We start from the raw sequence: 20,329 nt of genomic DNA, 5'->3' as shown, positions 1-20,329 counted from the left end.
GCCTACATTACTGCAATTCAGAACCTTTCTGATTTGGTACAGTAAATATACTCTGTAATATCTATTATGGCATTGTCAAAGGATAATTTATTTTGAGATAGAAAAATAGGTCAACAATAATGTCACTTGATGATCCCCCCTCCCCAAGTTTAATAAAACATCTCACCAGTATGCATTCCAGTACACTGGTTGATATTTTATTAGGACTACCTGGCTATAGCAGTAGTGTAATTACTGAGCTGTCAGAGTGATAAGTGGGATTAATGGCAACCTGATGCACTTTAGTCTGCAGAGCGCTTAGAGAATTGCAAGATGGTATTATTATCAGAGTCTGCCCATTCTGGCATATTCATGGCACCAAAAGAAAAAAAAAAAGAATGCTACAATTCTGGTTTGCATTGCCCTGCCTCATTAACATCTGACATTTCCAACAGCTGTTATTTGTGAACTAGCTCAATAATAAAGGGAAAATTATTTGGTAAAGAGGCTTAATAGCCATAACGAAAATCCTTACATTTTCAGTGCTGTTAAGTGGATCTGTTTATGTTGAATTTAAGTTTTCTCAGGAAGGACAGGGAGACATGCTGCACCTTAACTCAGTTCAATCATATCTTCTGGCATTATAAGATTATTTTTAGTTGTATATTATAAGTCAACTTGGGTGCTTGAAAGAAGAAATGCAGAAAAGTTGACTAAAGATAATTAGAATCTTTATGTTGTTGTCTCTGTCTGGTTGCCCGGTACCCTCCCTCCCTCTCTCCCTCCTCCCTCCCTTCCTCCTTTTCTCCCTCCCACTTTTGCCCCCTCCTACTCTCTCTCTCTCCTACCCTCCCTCCCTTTCTTCCTTCCTCCTGCCTGCTTGCTTACCTACCTGCCTTCCCCTCTTCCATTCTTCCTTTTTCTTAATGTGCATTGGTGTGTGTGTGTGTGTGTGTGTGTGTGTGTATCATACATCTGAATATATATCTTAATTAGTTATGAAATGACAAATATTTCTAAACTGTTAATATAATATATTAGGTGGGAAAGTATGACAGAACTTTAATATTTTGCTAGTATTTTGACTTGTGTTGCATTGCTATTGGTAGAAAGCCTTTCACAACACTATTAATGACCACCCTATTTACCTACACAGTGGTTTTCATACCATATTACCTTGCTTCAGGTACAGGGGTCACATTGGGCGAATCTTATTTTCCTGTTGCATCACTTTGTGATGTATGTTATAGGATGTACTTTTAAGGAATTATTTTTGTTATTGTTTCCATTGTTGTTCTCAGAGAAACTGATTTATGGGAAAAAACAAAGAATTCTGAATGCATAAGTATGAGAAGATAGGAACCAACACAATGGCAGATACGAATCTAACAGCAGCATTCAGAGCAATGGCAGGGGAGAGGTTTAATGAGTACATTTCACAGAGGACAATTGATTATGAAAAGCCTTCAGTACTCATTGTGAAAATTTTAATTTAGAGAGAAGGCTAAGGGCATAAGCTGTAGAAAAGAGACCAGATTTAAAAACAAGATATTAATTAGGTTCTGAGAAATTGCTTCAGACAATGAAGAGGATGGCCACACATATGGATGACAGGGAGACAGCTATTGTTTCTTTGAAATAAATGAACTCAGGTCTTTACACTTGGAAGTGGATAAAAATGAGGGGTTTTTGTTCCCATGTCAATGAGTAATGATGGATTCATTTTTAGACAAATTCTTACACAATTCTAGTCTTCTAACACATGTGACAGTAGTATACTCTGAAGTTGCACCTCCAGCATAATGTCTCTTTTCACCTTCTCTTACTTTAGATTATTCTAAATCCCATTATGTTATCTGCCCTGACATAGTCTTTCCTCTTTGTACCATTTCTACTTTGGACTCATTTTTTTCTTTTTCTATGCTTACAATCATACACATTTTCTTCACTGACATCCATCCAACCTTTAGGTCCTCATTAAATATTATTTGACTCAGGAAATCTTTTCTGAATGAGACTCAAGTATTACTAACCACCCATATGCTCTCTTATTTGGTTGTGTTTTGCTATATATAAATTTATTCTGTTGAAACTTACAGTGCTTTTGTAGTTTCTTTTAGCTGTTTTAGCTGTACAATAGGATGCCCATGTTATGTTCACCATGTTTTCTGTTCAAGTATGTAAGTGTAATGAAAGAACTGAAACCACATTATATGCAAAATAAAGACATTAATTTACTTCACTGTTTTTAGAAGTTAAAACCCAATTCACATGAAACAGGTTATCACGTGAGCCTTATAAGGGATGCTACATGTGAGGGATACCGTATGTCAATAAAGAAACTCAAAGAGAAGCAAGGAAGGAGCCAGGCTTATTCTTTATATGGAACTTCATGGATATAACCTCATCAATTCTTTTTGATACCAGTACCATAATGTCTTATCTTCCCAGTAGACTCTACTTCTTGAAGTTTTATACTACCTTCCAGCATTATCTCTCTGGAGACCAAACTCCTAACATATTAATACATAGTCAATAACCTCAATATATCACATTAGGAGTCAGTAAATATTTATTAAATGAGTGAATACATGAACACATGCAACACACACACACACACACACACACACACACACACACGTGTAACTGAAGGATGGTGCAGTGTTTGCATCTGTATCTGTTCCATAATAGCATTGTGGCATTATTGACCTCACAATGTAGTTATTAATATCACTTCAAAGACCAGTAACTTGTACATCCCAGAAGCTCCTATCAGTTTCCCAAATGGTACTTAGATAAACTAACCTCCAGGAATGTTTATAGTTTTTTTTCCTTATGAAGAATATTCTTAGTTAAAATTGGGAAGTGCAGGAAGTGCATTTGGGTAGAGAGTAGATTGCTGTGGAACAGTGCCCTATGCTAGGATAAGGAATTTGCAACTCCAAGCCACACACTCACCTCTAATTACACAAGACCTGCCATTAGCAGAGGTGACCTGGACCTTAGTCCTTTCCCCTAAGAGGAAAGTAGCATGGGAAATAAATGCTTTATTATTGAAGGGTGTGCAGTGCATCTGGGCTACTTTTTGAAACAGTTACTACAGAACTCACTTTTTCTGTGAGTGAACTGTATGTTGAAAGTCACTGGAGAAATTGAGTATGAGAGGAAAGAGGGAAGAAGGGAATTCCTGAACATCAAGAAATTCATAAAGAAGGAAAAATAAAGGCACAGTAACTCTTAAGATATAAGATCTCCTTTGTGTTTACACAAAAATTGTGGTCTCTAAGACATACAAGCTTTGTCTTTTTTTTCCTATATTCTATGTTTACATTCCAAATGATTTTTTCTTTCCCAATTCCCCCTCCCCATAAGTTCCCCAAGCCCTCTTCCCTCCGCCCATTCTCCTATCAACCCCCTCCTACTTCTCTGTCCTGGTGCTCCCCTACAATGCTGGAACAAGCCTTTCCAGGATCCGGGACCTCTCCTTCCTTCTTCTTGGGAGTCATTTGATATGTTGATTGTGTCTTGGGTATTCAGAGTTTCTGAGTTAATATCCACTTATCAGTGACTGTATTCCATGTGTGCTCTTTTGTGACTGGGTCAAGCTTTGTCTTAAGATATTATGTATAGTAAAAAAGTATACTGATAGATCAAAAGGTATAAGATTCGATAAGGGAATGGACGCAACAGTTTTGAAAGGACATGATGTTAATTATTAGAAGGCCACTATTACACAAATTTCAAGAGGTTTAAAAACTTAGAAGACAGAAAATAAGTATTTACTGAGTAACTTTTAAAAAATGCAGGCTTAATGTGTCAATTTTAGTTTATTAAATGTTTACTCTAAATTGGTATACGATAACAAGTGAAAGTTGAGGTCATTCTCTTTATAATCATGTTAACACAGACATTCTCTTTTCCAGATGCTTGAAATGTGCAGATGCTCCCTGCCAAAAGAGTTGTCCCACATCTCTTGACATTAAGTCATTCATCACAAGTATTGCCAACAAGGTAAGCTTAGAGTTCATGGACATGATCCATTATACTCATGAAGTCACAGCAGATATAGTTTCTTGTTCAAGAGCTGCACAAGACAAAGTCAGCCTACATTTCATCTTGAGGGTGGATCTCAAGTTGCCACCTTTAGCCAAGAAGGTAGTTGATTGTTTCTGTGGGGAGGAGAGTCAATACTCTTTAAGGCATTGACCACCGGGAGGTCAACTGTGTTCTAGTGGATGGCCATATGCCTGTGGGAATATAGACAGGACAAATTAGACTAGAAGGATTACAAAAAAAGAATAAAAGAAAGGACATGAAATTGGGAGTAGGATTTGGTAGTTCTGAAAGGAATTAAGGGATTGAGAGGAATAGAAAGGGAATATGATCAAACACATTGTATACGTGCATGAAATTTCCAAAGAATAGATAAAAATACTATGGATGTTTTGAGTTAATCAGCAGGTTGTATGGGCATGACATTAACCTCTGTAGTCATACTTAGTAAGATTTGAAGTGTTGAAATTTTAGATTGGCTGCTTGATATTAATCCAGTGAAAATAATTTACCTATTCACTTTCTTTTATGATGGAAATATAGCATCTATTTTCCAAAGTTGTTGTAAAGTGAATAATAATTTATATGCATATGTCCTGTGTTATTGATATGGAATTACTATCCCTTTTTGCTTAATCTATCAAGCCTTATAGGCCTGATTTCACTGTTATTAATAATATTAATTGCTATCATTAATTAATTAGTTAACTAATATTAATTAATGTCATTACTGAGCATGAAGATTCTCTTGCTGTACCATGGCATCCTCATTACCATCATCATCTTCTTCATCATCTTAATAGTACATAATGAAAGATAACCAGAAACACAATTTAAAAATATGTAATTGTAGTTTGTTTTGGTTGATGCTGCATTCATGTAACCCAGGAGAATTGTGCATGCAACATGTGTAAAAGAAAGAGTGGTGAACATGCTTCCTTGGGGAAAATGTTATTTATCCTTAGTAAACAGACCCTATCTGATGAAGAAAGCAAGTGGAAACAGACAAATAGGTTGTGATTATGCTGTAAAAACCATAAATAACATACCCCATGATTAGGTCTTAACCCCTTAGTGACTAAAAAATTTGCATTGTATTTTCAAGATAAATCTGGAAAGAGGTCTAGTTTTAAATATCATTGTATCCAAAATATTTCTCAGTGTGAGAACTTTGTTTTTACTTATTAAATAATATCCTGTAGAATGTACATTAAATCATCTTCATTTCAAAAAGGAATCTTACCAAAATGTGCAAAATTTGAAGCCAAAAGTATTCTTTTAAAACAAATATCAGGCCAGCCGTGGTGGTGCATGCCTTTTTTCCCAGCACTTGGGAGGTAAAGGCAGGTGGATTTCTGAATTTGAGGCCAGCCTGGTCTACAGAGTATGTTCCAGGACAGACAGGGCTACACAGAGAAACCCTGTCTCGCAAAACCAAAACCAAACCAAACCAAAACCCCCCAAACAAAAACAAAACAAAGCAAAACCAAATATCAGAATTAACAGTAACGGTGAACATATCAGAAATAAGGGTATTGGTTGATGGCCATCAGTCTGGAAAATCATGCTAACTAAATTGTTTCTGTTCTGCCCCGAACTAGTAGTATATAAACTAGCCAAAGGAATGATAACAAGAAACACAACTTACTTACTAAAGATCTACACAGATTCACAGATGTCAAAAAAAGATTAATGGCATTCTTTGTAGGGTTTATGTCACAACTTAGAAATATGTGAATCATTTTCTTTTTGTTGTTGTTGTTAAAAGTCCTTCCATTTGTGGCTGGAACAGAGACTCAGTGTTTAAAGAGTATTACTACTGCATTTGTAGAGGATCAGGGTTAATTTCCCTGGATCAAAATTGTAGCTCAGAACCATGTATAATTCCAGTTCCAGGTTATCTGCCATACTTTTCTGAACTGGGCAGGTTCTGTGTATATATGAGGTACAGATGGAAGCATATAAGCAAAAACCATGTATGACACAAAATACAAGTAAATATTAAACAACAACAACAAAACAACAAAACAACAAAAACAATAACAGCAACAAACCTAAACCTCTTTTTGTTTTCTTAATTTATCTGGAGGCTGGTGTTTGTTTAAACATATTTACATAGTCACTCAATTTTTCAAGATTTACCCTTGAAAAATTAATTTTGAAACTATTAATTTTATTTTTGGTGTGTTCCTGAGGAATCACTTATAACAATTATGAGAGCTCAAAAACTTATTTTCTTTGAATCTTAGAGACATATTGACTGTGTACAATGTAGACTGTCCCACCTGCCTCTGCCACTGGACTTCAACACAGGAGGGGGGTCAGCTCAGGGTGAGAGGGTAATTGAATCCCCTGACTAAGTGAGCCTTGTGCCTCTTTGGGAAAAAGATGTTGCGAGTATTGTATTTTGTTAGGGCTTGTGTGATTCACTGGAGGTTATACCAATGCTTTCATTCTTTATTTTTTTTTTTTTTACAAACTGGATTACAGCTCTGGTTTTGAAAGCTACACTTGGCTCCATTGTCCCCCCACAGCCAGTTTCTCTGTCTCTCTAGGGCAGACTTTTGTTGGCAATTGTCTCTCTCAATTGGAAGTATGCATTTCACTGTCCTCAAACTGTGAACACTGGGTTATATTTCTGGATACTTTTCCTTTTGAGTAACTCTTCTTTATCTAAGAGTGCATGAAACCAATCTATAAACATAATGGGGAAAACGGTCTACTAAAGTATTCATTTCATGATCCTGTATTTTGAATAGAAGTAATTTGTTCTCTTTGAAACTATTATGTTAATTGATAAAATATTTTCTCCCTCCCCCTTTTCAAATTTTTGTACACTTACATAGCTATTAATTATTGACAAATTTAATGATGCACATGAAATAAGTGATTTCAAGAATGAGTCAGGATAAGGTAAAAGTCTCTTTTTTGTGGGTGAGTGACAGCTCAGCGAGTAATAATCTTGTTGTCCAAGCATGAGGACCTGAGTTTGGATCCAAGATGATCACACAGGAAGCTGGATGGAATAAAGTCCATCCGCACTTCCAGTATCCTACGGTGAGAAGGGGGTCAAAACAAAGTTGGGAATCCTTTGGAGCACTTGGACAGTTATCTCTGGTTTATTCAAAGGCCGATAGAAAGGGCCTCTTAGCACACAAAGTAGAAGATTAGGACTCACACAATATTGGCCTTTGGCCCTTGGCAAGCAAGTTGTGACATGTACTCACCCTTCTGCACATAAATAAACATGTGTGCATACACACACACACACACACACACACACATACACACAAATTAGGGAAGTTTCATCATTCTTGTAGAATGAACTGTTGGTATACTAGAGTTGTGAAGGCAACTTGCATAGAACTCAGAGGCACACCGAAATTTATTGGCAATTACTATTAAAAGTAATACTTATATTTCTGGAAAATGTTCTCTTCATATGCATGTGCATATGTTTGATATGTTTCATGTATAGCCATAGGCCTGAATGAGGGGAGGACATTGTTTTCTGTATTTGCATTTTATTTTCAACTGCAAAGTGGTTTGTGCTCTCACAAACAACATGTTGATTATCTTTTCTGGAATAATTAACCCAAACTATAGCTGGAGTTGCATTACTTCTTTAATCAAAAATTGCCAGCTGTTCCCTGGTGCCTCGAAAGTAATGTCTGAATACATTGTCAGCGATTGGGATTTCTCCTATTCCTATATAGAACTGACTGTGTATACCCAAAATGCCCAGAAATCCATATTTTATCACTCAGTTATTTTTAAATACATAAATATTTTGTTTGCTGGCCATTGAAAGAAACTTAATCAACTGGCCAATGAAATACAATTTCAAGAGAGCAATGTACTACACAGGCATGCACAAACACACTCTCTCACACACATACATACATAGCAAATATTTTAATATAAAATGTATATATATAACATATATATGTATGTATAACAAAATTATGTAATATATGACAAAATTTTATTGTATGTTATATGTATAACAAAACAAACAAAAACTTCCTCTACATTGACTCTCAAAGTCCATTGCTATTGTCTACAATTCTGAACGTGCCTATGAGGTTTATGTCAGTATCTCTAAACTCTTGTGCCAGGTGCAACACTAGCTGACCTGACAGAGCATGAGCATCTAAAACTCATGCATGCCTGACATCAAGGCATTAATCTTAATGGCTATTTTTGTACAGAATAAAGTACTTTAATTTGCATCAACTATTTTCTTTCAAAGGACGGTATTTTGTGCATGTTACATTTATTTTTAAGAAGTTGATATATTATAAATGGCATCTTCAGTTAATTTTATTTTAACTTTATTCTTTGTCTATTTATGTATGTATTTTCATCTTGGAATTTTTCATCTTGTAATTTTATCTAGGAGTTTTTATGTGGAATCTGATTATGTCTCCTCTTGACATTCTTTAAAATTATTTAGTATGTTTATGTTTTTACACATTTTACTCTTTAACTGTTTTATTATTCATAATGTAAAAAGAAATAGATTATCCATTGAATTCTGGGTGGCAATTTTCTTCTTTATTTTATAACATATGATATTCCCGGATCTTCTGAGACACTAAGATGTTTGGAAGGTTGAGACAATGTCACATTAATGTTCCTTATGAAGATGGTATTCCGGCAAGGCTTTTTTTTATTATTCGATATATTCCTTATTTATATTTCAAATGATTTCCCCTTTCCTGGATCCCCCCTCCCCGAAAGTCCCATAAGCCCTCTTCCCTTCCCCTGTTCCCCAATCAACCCCTTCCCGCTTCCCTGTCCTGGTATTCCCCTACACTACTACATTGAACATTTCCAGGACCAAGGGCCTCTGCTTTTTTCTTCTTGGGCTTTATTTGAAATATGAATTGTGTCTTGGGTATTCCAAGCTTCTAGGCTAATATCCACTTCTCAGTGAGTGCATACCATGAGTGTTCTTTCGCGATTGTGTTACCTCACTTAGGATGATATTCTCCAGTTCCATCTATTTGCCTACGAATTTCATGAATTCATGGTTTTTAATGGCTGAATAGTACTCCGTGTGTATATATACCACACTTTCTGTATTGATTCCCCCATTGACGGACATCTGTATTCTTTCCAGCTTCTGGCTACTATAAATAGGGCTGCTATGAACATAGTGGAGCATGAATCCTTATTACATGCTGGGGCATCCTCTGGATGTGGATGTGGATCTGCCCAGGAGTGGTATAGCAGGGTCCTCCGGTAGTATCATGCCAAGTTTTCTGAAGAAACACCAGACTGATTTCTAGAGTGGTTGTAGCAGCTTGCAACCCCACCAGCAGTGGAGGAGTGTTCCTCTTTCTCCACACCCTTGCCAACACCTGTTTTCTTCTGAGTTTTTGATCTTAGCCACTCAGACTGGTGTGAGGTAAAATCTCAGGATTGTTTTGATTTGAATTTCCCTGATGACAAAGGATGTTGAACATTTTTTAGGTGCTTCTCCCCCAATCAGTATTCCTCAGGTGAAAATTCTTTGTTTAGCTCTGTACCCCATTTTAATGGGGTTATTTGGCTCTCTGGAGTCTACCTTCTTGAGTTCTTTGTATATCTTGGATATAAGCTCTCTGTTGGATGTAGGGTTGGTGAAGATCTTTTCCCAATTTGTTGGTTGCCCTTTTGTCCGACTGACAGTGCCCTTTGCCTTACAGAAACTTTATAATTTTATGAGGTCCCATTTGTCAATTCTTGATCCTAGAGCATAAGCTATTGGTGTTCTGTTCAGGAACTTTTCCCCTGTGCCCATGTTCTCAAGGGTCTTCCCCAGTTTCTTTTCTATTAGTTTCAGTGTGTCTGGTTTTATGTGAAGGTCCTTGATTCACTTGGAGTTGTACTTAGTACAAGGAGATAAGAATGGATCAATTTGCATTCTTCTACATGCTGGCCTCCATTTGAACCAGCACCATTTGTTGAAAAGGCTATCTTTTTTCCACTGGATATTTGTAGCTCCTTTGTCGAAGATCAAGTGACCATAGGTGTGTGAGTTCATTTTTGGGTCTTCTACTTCCCTGTCACTGTTCCAGTACCATGCAGTTTTTAACACAATTGCTCTGTAGTACTACTTGAGGTCTGGGATACTGATTCCCCCCGAAGTTCTTTTACTGTTGAGAGTAGTTTTAGCTATCTTGGGCTTTTTGTTATTCCAGATGTATTTGAGAATTGCTCTTTCTAACTCTATGAAGAATTGAGTTGGGATTTTGATGGGGATTGCACTGAATTTGTATATTGCTTTTGGAGGATGGCCATTTTTACTATATTAATCCTGCCAGTCCAAGAGCATGGAAAAATTTTCCATCTTCTGAGGTCTTCTTTGATTTCTTTGTTAAAAGATTGGAAGTTCCTGTCATACAGATTTTTCACTTGTTTGGTTAGAGTCACACCAAGATACTTTATATTATTTGTGGGTGTTGTGAAGGGTGTCATTTCCCTAATTTCTTTCTCATACTGTTTATACTTTGAATATAGGAAGGCTACTGATTTGCTTGATTTAATTTTATATTCAGCCACTTTGGTGAAGTTGTTTATCAGCTGTAGGAATTCTCTGGTAGAGTTTTTTGGTGTTGCTTAAGTATACTATGATATCATCTGCAAATAATGATAATTTGACTTCTTCAATTCCAATTTGTATCCCTTTGACCGCCTTATGTTGTCTAATTGCTGTAGCTAGAACTTCAAGTACTATATTGAATAGATATGGAGAGAGAGGGAAGCCTTGTCTAGTCCCTGATTTTATTGGTATGCTTCGAGTTTCTCTCCATTTAGTTTGATTTTGGCTACTGGTTTGCTGTATATTGCTTTTATTATGTTTAGGTATGGACCTTGAATTCCTATTCTTTCCAAGACTTTTAACATGAAAGGATGCAGAATTTTGTCAAATGCTTTTTCAGCTCTAATGAAATGACCATGTATTTGTTTTTTGTTTTTTTTTTTTTTTGAGTTTGTTTATGTAGTGGATTACATTGTTGAATTTCTGTATATTGAACCATCCCTGCATCCCTGGGATGAATCCTACTTGATCATGGGGAATGATCGTTTTGATGTGTTCTTGGATTCGGATGGCAAGAGTTTAATTGAGTATTTTTGAATTCATAAGGGAAATTGGTCTAAGGTTCTCTTTTTTTTGTTTTATTTGTTTTTTTGTTTTTTAATTTTTTTCATTCGATATAATTTATTTACATTTCAAATGATTTCCCCTTTTCTAGCCCCCCCACTCCCCGAAAGTCCCGTAAGCCCCCTTCTCTTCCCCTGTCCTCCCATCCACCCCTTCCCACTTCCCCGTTCTGGTTTTGCTGAATACTGTTTCACTGAGTCTTTCCAGAACCAGGGGCCACTCCTCCTTTCTTCTTGTACCTCATTTGATGTGTGGATTATGTTTTGGGTATTCCAGTTTTCTAGGTTAATATCCACTTATTAGTGAGTGCATACCATGATTCACCTTTTGAGTCTGGGTTACCTCACTTAGTATGATATTCTCTAGCTCCATCCATTTGCCTAAGAATTTCATGAATTCATTGTTTCTAATGGCTGAATAGTACTCCATTGTGTAGATATACCACATTTTTTTGCATCCACTCTTCTGTTGAGGGATACCTGGGTTCTTTCCAGCATCTGGCAATTATAAATAGGGCTGCTATGAACATAGTAGAACATGTATCCTTATTACATGGTGGGGAGTCTTCTGGGTATATGCCCAGGAGTGGTATAGCAGGATCTTCTGGAAGTGAGGTGCCCAGTTTTCGGAGGAACCGCCAGACTGATTTCCAGAGTGGTTGTACCAATTTGCAACCCCACCAGCAGTGGAAGAGTGTTCCTCTTTCTCCACATAAGGTTCTCTTTTTTTGTTGAATCTTTGTGTGGTTTTGCTATCAGTGAAATTGTAGCTTCGTGGAATGAGTTGGCTTATCTTCCTTCTGTTTCTATTTTGTGTAATAGTTTGAAGAGTCTTGGTATTAGGTCTCCCTTGAAAGTCTGATAGAATTCTGCACTAAAACCTTATGGTCCTGTGCTTTTTTTTGGTTAGGAGACTGTCAATGATCACTTCTATTTCTTTAGGGTTTATGGGATCATTTTAATGGTCTATCTGATCCTGATTAAATTTTGGTAATTGGTATCAGTCTAGAAAATTATCCATTTCATCCATATTTTCCATTTGTGTTGAGTATAGGCTTTTGTTGTAGCATATGATATTTTTTGAATTTCCTCAATTTTTGTTGTTATTTATACTTTTTCACTTCTGATTTTGCTAATTTGAATACTGCTTTTGCACCCTCTGGTTAGTTTGGTTAAAGTTTTATCTATCTTGTTGATTTTCACAAAGAACCAGCTCCTGGTTTTGTTGATTCTTTTTTTTTTCAATTTATTTTATTCAATATAATTTTTTATTTACATTTCAAATGATTTCCCCTTTTCTAGCCCCCCACTCCCCGAAAGTCCCATAAGCCCCCTTCTCTTCCCCTGTCCTCCCACCCACCCCTTCCCACTTCCCCGTTCTGGTTTTGCCCTATACTGCTTCACTGAGTCTTTCCAGAACAAGGGGCCACTCCTCCTTTCTTCTTGTACCTCATTTGATGTGTGGATTATGTTTTGGGTATTCCAGTTTTCTAGGTTAATATCCACTTATTAGTGAGTGCACACCATGATTCACCTTTTGAGTCTGGGTTACCTCACTTAGTATGATGTTCTCTAGCTCCATCCATTTGCCTAAGAATTTCATGAATTCATTGTTTCTAATGGCTGAATAGTATTCCATTGTGTAGATATACCACATTTTTTGCATCCACTCTTCTGTTGAGGGATACCTGGGTTCTTTCCAGCATCTGGCAATTATAAATAGGGCTGCTATGAACATAGTAGAGCATGTATCCTTATTACATGGTGGGGAAAACTATTCTCAGCAACAAAAGAAAGTCTCGGGGAATCAGTATCCCTGACTTCAAGCAATACTACAGAGCAATAGTGTTAAAAACTGCATGGTATTGGTACAGTGACAGGCAGGAGGATCAATGGAACAGGATTGAAGATCCAGAAATGAACCCACACACCAATGGCCAATTGATCCTCGACAAAGAGGCTGAAAACATCCAATGGAAAAAAGATAGCCTTTTCAACAAACGGTGCTGGTTCAACTGGAGGTCAGCATTCAGAAGAATGTGAATTGATCCATCCTTGTCTCCTTGTACTAAGCTCAAATCCAAATGGATCAAGGATCTCCACATAAAGCCAGTCACTCTGAAGCTAATAGAAAAGAAACTGGGGAAGACCCTTGATGACATCGGTACAGGGAGAAAGTTTCTGAACAGAACACCAATAGCGTATGCTCTAAGAGCAAGAATTGACAAATGGGACCTCATAAAATTACAAAGTTTCTGTAAGGCAAAGGACACCATCAAGAGGACAAATCGGCAACCAACAAATTGGGAAAAGATCTTCACCAATCCTACATCAGACAGAGGGCTAATATCCAATATATATATAAAGAACTCAAGAAGTTAGACTCCAGAAAACCAAACAACCCTATTAAAAAATGGGGTACAGAATTAAACAAAGAATTTTCACCTGAAGAACTTCAGATGATGGAGAAGCATCTTAAAAAATGCTCAACTTCATTAGTCATTAGGGAAATGCAAATCAAAACAACCCTGAGATTTCATCTTATACCAGTCAGAATGGCTAAGATTAAAAATTCAGGAGACAGTAGGTGTTGGAGAGGGTGTGGAGAAAGAGGAACACTCCTCCACTGCTGTGGGGTTGCAAATTGGTACAACCACTCTGGAAATTAGTCTGGTGGTTCCTCCGAAAACTGGGCACCTCACTTCCAGAAGATCCTGCTATAACTACTCCTGGGCATATACCCAGAGGATTCCCCACCTTTTTGATTCTTTATATAGTTCTTTTTGTTTCAACTTGGTTGATTTCAGTCCTGAGTTTGATGATGATTTCCTGCCTTCTACTCTTTTTGGGTGAATTAGTTTCATTCTGTTCTAAAGATTTCAGGTGTGCTTTTGAGCTGCTAGTGTATGCTCTCTCCAGCTTCTTTTTGGAGTCATTCAGAGCTATGAGACTTAGCACTGCTTTCATTGTGTCCCATAAATTTGGGTATGTCATGCCCTCATTTTCATTAAATTCTAAAATGGTTTTGATTTCTTTCCTTATTTCTTCCTTGATCAAGTTATCATTGAGTAGAGCATTGTTCAGTTTCCATGTGTATGTGGGCTTTTTATTGTTATTGTTGCTATTGAAGATCACCCTTACTCCATAGTGATCTGATAGGAGGCATGGGATTAGTTTGATATTATATCTATTGAGATCTGTTTTGTGCCAATTATATGATCAATTTTAGAGAAGGTACCATGAGGTGCTGAGAAGAATGTATATTCTTTTGATTTAGGATGAAATGTTCTATAGATATATATTCAGTCCATTTGGTCCAAAACTTCTGTTAGTTTCACTGTGTCTCTGTTTAGTTTGTGTTTCCCTGGTCTGTCTATTGAGGAGAGTGGGATGTTGAACTCACCCAAAGTTATTGTGTGGGGTGCAATGTGTGCTTTAAGCTTTATAAAGTTTCCTTTACGAATGAGGGTCCCCTTGTATTTGGGGTATAGATGTTCAAAATTGAGAGTTCTTCCTGATAGATTTTTCCTTTGATAAGTATAAAGTGTCCTTCCATGTCTTTTTTGATGAGTTTTGGTTGAAAGTCTATTTTATTGAACATTAGAATGGCTACTCCAACTTGTTTCCTGGGACCATTTGCTTGGAAAACTGTTTTCCAGCCTTTTACTCTGAGATAGTGTTTGTGTTTGACACTGAGATGTGGTTCCTGTATGCAGCAAAATGTTGGGTCTTGTTTATGAATCCAGTCTGTTTGTCTATGTCTTTTTATTGGGGAACTGAGTCCATTGATGTTAAGAGATATTAAGGAATAGTGATTGTTGCTTCCTGCTATTTTTGATGTAATTTTTCAGTTTGTGTGGTTATCTTCTTTTAGGTTTGTTGAAAGAAGATTAATTTCTTGCTTTTTCTCTCCTTTTGTTGGTGTTTTCCATTCATTATCCTTTGAAGGGCTGGATTTGTAGAAAGATACTGTGTAAATTTGTTTTTTGTCATGAACTACCTTGTTTTCCCCATCTATGGTAATTGAGAGATTTGCTGGATATAGCAGTCTTGGTTGGCATTTGTGTTCCCTTAAGGTCTGCATGTCATCAGCCCAGGGTCTTCTGGCATTCATAGTCTATGGTGAGAATTCTGGTGTAATTCTGCTAGGTCTACCTTTATATGCTACTTGACATTTTTCCCTTACTGCTTTTAATATTCTTTCTTTGTTTAGTATATTTGGTGTCTTAATTATTATGTGACAGGAGGAATTTCTTTTCTGGTCAAATCTATTTGGAGTTCTGTAGGCTTCTTGCATGTTCTTGGGCATCTCATTCTTTGAGTTAGGGAAGTTTTCTTCTATAATTTTGTTGAAGAAATTTATTGGCTTTGTTAGCTGGAAATCTTTACTCTCTTCTATACCTATAATCCTTAGGTTTGGTCTTCTCGTTGTGTCCTGGATTTCCTGGATGTTTTGGGTCAGGAGTTTTTTGTATTTTTTATTTTCTTTGATTGTTGTATCAGTGCTTTCTATGGTATCTTCGGCATCTGAGATTCTCTTTTCTATCTCTTGTATTTTGTTGTTGATGCTTGGATCCATGACTCCTGACTTCTTTCCTAGGTTTTCTATGTCCAAAGTTGTTTCCCTTTGTGATTTCATTATTGTTTCTACCTCCTTCTTTAGATCCTGGATGGCTTTATTTAATTCCTTCATCTGTTTTGTTGTGTTTTCCCTTAGTTCTTCAAGGGCTTCTCCCTGTTGACTTGTGCTCTCCTGTATTTCTTTAAGGGATTTATTATGTCATTTTTAAGCCCTCCATGGACCCTTCCATCAGCATCATGATCTGTAGCCGCCCGTGGCCACATGTGAACCAGATACCTGGAAGAGAATTCTGGAGATAAACGGGAAGGGGACGAAAGAGAATTGAGTCAAGACAACAGTTGCCGATAGAGACTGACTTTACTATTATTTAGCCAATTTATATAGTCTTTAGAAAACAACCCTGCCCCCCAAATGGCTGCGAATTCCTTGGTTCTTCTTCTCTGCCTGCTTCCAGTCAAGTAGGTTTCTGCTGGTCTCCAGGTGAGACTGCCCTGAGGCGCCTTGGTTGTTAAGGTGAAAGCGGCTGTATTGTTCCCAATGGAACAAGGGCCGAGATAACACCAGGGGAAGGGTGCAGGCCAGGAATGTCCCAGCTTGAATAGGCTGGGTAACACCAAAGGAAGGGTGGGGGCTGCTGGCCAGGAATGTCACAGCTTGAATAGGATGGGCTAAGAAGTCCAGCCAAATGCTGTGGGGCAAGGGACAATGACCTGTGACTTTAAATCCAAATCTTGGTTTCTTGGTGTGTTGGGGTATCCAGGAGTTGCTGTTGTGGGAGAATTGTGTTTGGATGGTACCATATTCCCTTGATTACTGTTAACAATGGTCTTACATTTGCCTTTTGCCATCTGGTTATCTCTGGTGTTAGTTGGTCGTGCTGTCACTGGCTGGTACTTGCCCCTCCTGTGTGCCTATCTCAGCAATCCTGGGTGACCTGCATTCCCCTGCCACAAATTGTTGTGGTGTTGCTGAGTTCCTGGGTGCAGGTGGAGTCCTGGTGTGGTGTGTCCAAAGCGATCCACTACTCTTGTGATCCCTACCTACCTGTCTGTTACACAATCACAGAAGCAAAGATGTCGGCCAAGACCCACTCTCTTATAGTTGTATTTGGGTATATAGCTCTGTTGCCCTGATCAACTCTGGATTCAGGCTGTGCTGGCTGTCTCCTCCATGCAGCAAGGTGTATAGCTGACTTCCTGAGCCACTTGGAAATGGTGCACTGTGGCAGGGGATGTTACTGATCTGGAGGCAGAAACCAGAAGGCTCCTGCCAGAGGCCTCTGGACAGGATCCTCAGATCTGCAGGGCCGGTCTCACCTGTGCAGGCTGACTCCTCTGAGCTGGATGCTGGGTGGATATCTGTCTTCCTGTGCCACTTCAAGGCTTTTTTTTAAGTGCACTTTATCAATGGTACTAATTATCATTATTATGATTAATCAATAAGCAATTTCTTATAATTTTGTGGGATTATTTAATGTAGAGATATATCTCATTCAATATGAAATGATTTCTCATCGCTTCATTCATTTTTACCTTAAGATATTATTACATACTAAAATTTATTATTTTAGTATGAATGGAAATATATTTAGTATGAATGGAAATGTATCTTTCATGCATTCTTATTTTTCTTATTCTTTTTCGGAGGGGGAGAATTACATTTTAATTTTCTTCATTTCTCTTTTTGAATTGTACGATCAATTTCTTTACCATGTTACTTTCTTAAAATCGTCCTTTCAGTTCTGAGCTACGATTGCATCTATTGTTCCTAAGATTTCTTTTAAACTTATTTATAATCTGCCAATGCTTATTCCACCTCTCAAGCTATACTGTACCAACTATAGGTAAAATATTTACTTTCCTACTCTATAATTCCACTCTTCAGAGCTGCTACGAGTCTGTTTATACCATCAGTTCTTTCTGCTCACATACTTGAATGCCTAATGATATACTTTTTATTCTGCTTTTATTTGAACCTGTGACAAAACTTTTATGAAGACTGTTATTAATGCATGTTTCTATAGAAAGGCATGTTATTTGCTTTGGATGAGAAGTAGCTTCACCATTGGTTTTCTTGAAGCCCCACAATATGAAAAATTATATTTTAGTAAAACATTTTAAAAGTTTCTAAATAGGAATCAGATGTTTAACATATCTTTGATATGCTTATCTCAGAATTAATGGTCATTGCTGTACTATTTTTTATTTTTATTAGTTATTTTATGTTTATATTTCAAATATCCCCTTTCCTTCTGGTCCCTCCTCTATGAATGCCCATCTTATCCCCATCTCCTTTGCCTCTATGAGGATTCTCCCACACACACCCTCCCATTCCAGCCTCACTCCTCTAGCATCACCACAGGTGGCCTCAAGCCTACACAGGACCAAGCTCATGCCCTCCCACTGATAAGAAATGTGGTATTCCATTACTACATATGTAGCTGGAGCCATGAACCTACCTATGTGCAGTCTTTGGTTTGGTAGTTTATTCCCTGGGAGCTCTGAGGGATCTAGTTATTTGATACTATTGTTCCTCCTATGGGGTGCAATACCCCTCTGCTCCTTCAGCCCTTCCCCTAACTCTTCCATTGGGGTCCTTGGGCTCAATTCAATGGTTGGCATCTGATGGTTGGCATCAGTCTTAGTCAGGTATGACAGAGCCATACCAAGCTCCTGTCTGCAAGCACATCTTGGCATTAGCAATACTGTTGGGGTTTGGTGTCTGCACATGGGATGGATTCCAGGTTGGGACAGTTTCTGGATGACCTTTCCTTCAGCTCCTGCTCCATTTTTGTCTCTGCAGTTCCTTTAGACAGGGAGACTCCTGGGCTAAAAGTTTTTAGATGGTTAGGGGGCCCCATCCCTCCACTGGGAGCCATGACTATTTACTGGAGGTGGTCTCTTCCAGTTCTGTCTCCCTGATGTTGGGTATTTTGTTTAATGTCATCCCCATTGGGTCCTGGCAACCTCTCACTTCAGTGGCATCTGGGACTTTCTAGTGGTTCGCCAAGATCCACACTCCCTACTGCTACTTATTTCTATGCGTTCTCCTGGCCCTCTTTACTTCTTTCCCATCTCTTCCCATACCTGGTCCTGTCCCCACTTTCCCCCTCCCCTCTCCCACTTAGGTATCTCCTTCCCTCTGCCTCCTGTGATTATTTTGTTTCTCCTTCTAATTGGGTTTGAAGCATCCATACTTTGGCCTTCATTCTTGTTAAGCTTTACATGGTCTTTGAGTTTCACTGTGGGTACTCTGAGATTTTGGGCTAATAGCCATTATCAATGGGTACATACTATCTATGTCCTTTTGGTTCCGGGTTACCTCACTCAGGATGATATTTTCTAGTTCTTACCATTCGCCTACAAAGTTCGTGAAGTAGTCATTTTTAATAGCTGAGAAATATTCCATGTGTCAGTGCACCACATTTTCTGTATCCATTATTCCTTTGAGGGTTATGTAGGTTGTTTCCACCAGCTTCTAGCTATCATACATAAGGCTGTAATAAGCATAGTGGAGCACATGCCCTTGTTATATGTTAAAACATCTTTTGGGTATATCCCCAGGAGTGGTATAGATGAGTTTTCAGGTAGAGCTTTTTCCAATTTTCTGAGGAACCACCAGATTAATTTCCAAAGTGCCTGTATCAACTTACAACCCACCAGCAATGGAGAAGTTTTCCTCTTTCTCTACATCCTAGCCAGCATATGCTATCTTCTGAGTTTTTGATGTTAGGTCTTTTGATTGGTATAAGATGGAATCTAAGGGTAGTTCTAATTTGCATTTCTCTGATGACTAAGGATGTTGAACATTTCTTTTTTGGCCATTTGAGAATTCTTTTTTAGCTCTGTATCCTATTTTTTAATTGGGTTATTTGGTTTTCTGGAGTCTAACTTCTTGAGTTATTTGTATAGTTTGGATATTTTCCCTCTATTGAATGTAGACTTGGTAAAGATCTTTCCTCAATCTATAGGTTGTCATTTTGTCCCATTGACAGTGTCCTTTGCCTCACCAAAGCTTTTCAGTTTCATGAGGTCCCAGTTTTGAATCATTGATCTTAGATCCTGGGACATTGGTGTTCTGTTTAGAAAAATTTGCCCCGTGCCAATCTGTTCAACCTTCTTATCCACTTTTTCTTCTATTAGATTCAGCATATCTGGTTTTATGTTTGACTTGAGATAAAAATGGATCAATTTGCATTCTTCTACATTCAGACTGCCAGTTTGACCAACACCATTTGTTAAAATGCTGTCTTTTTTTTCACTGAATGGTTTTGGTTTCTTGGTCAAAGATCAAATGGCCATAGGTATGTGTATTTATTTCTGTGTCTATTCTATTCCATTGATCTACCTGTCTGTCTCTGTACCAATACCATGAGGTTTCTATCTCTATTGCTCTACAATACAGCTTGAGGTCAGGGATGTTGATTCCCCCAGAAGTTCTATTATTGTTGAGAACAGTTTTTGCTAACCTGGTATTTTTGTTATTCCAGATGAAGTTGGGAATTTCTCTTTCTATCTCTGTGGAAAAAAAATTGAGTTGAGTTAGAATTTTGATGGGGATTTC

The 20,329-nt window shown here is 37.7% G+C and overlaps 1 protein-coding gene across 1 annotated transcript in view; it reads left to right on the top strand.

Annotated features, from left to right (window-relative positions):
• Dpyd (dihydropyrimidine dehydrogenase) overlaps window positions 1-20,329 on the top strand; it is a 900,155-nt gene that overhangs the window by 185,660 nt on the left and 694,166 nt on the right. Inside the window, exon 4 of the mRNA XM_052179342.1 lies at window positions 3,903-3,990. Within this exon, the coding sequence (XP_052035302.1) occupies window positions 3,903-3,990 (88 nt within the window). The remainder of the gene's footprint in view (window positions 1-3,902; window positions 3,991-20,329) is intronic.

Source organism: Apodemus sylvaticus, chromosome 4 (assembly GCF_947179515.1).
Source record: "Apodemus sylvaticus chromosome 4, mApoSyl1.1, whole genome shotgun sequence".
Classification (NCBI taxonomy): Eukaryota; Metazoa; Chordata; class Mammalia; order Rodentia; family Muridae; genus Apodemus; species Apodemus sylvaticus.
The sequence above is the reverse complement of the archived record's forward strand: the minus strand, read 5'-3'. Positions and strand labels throughout refer to the sequence as shown.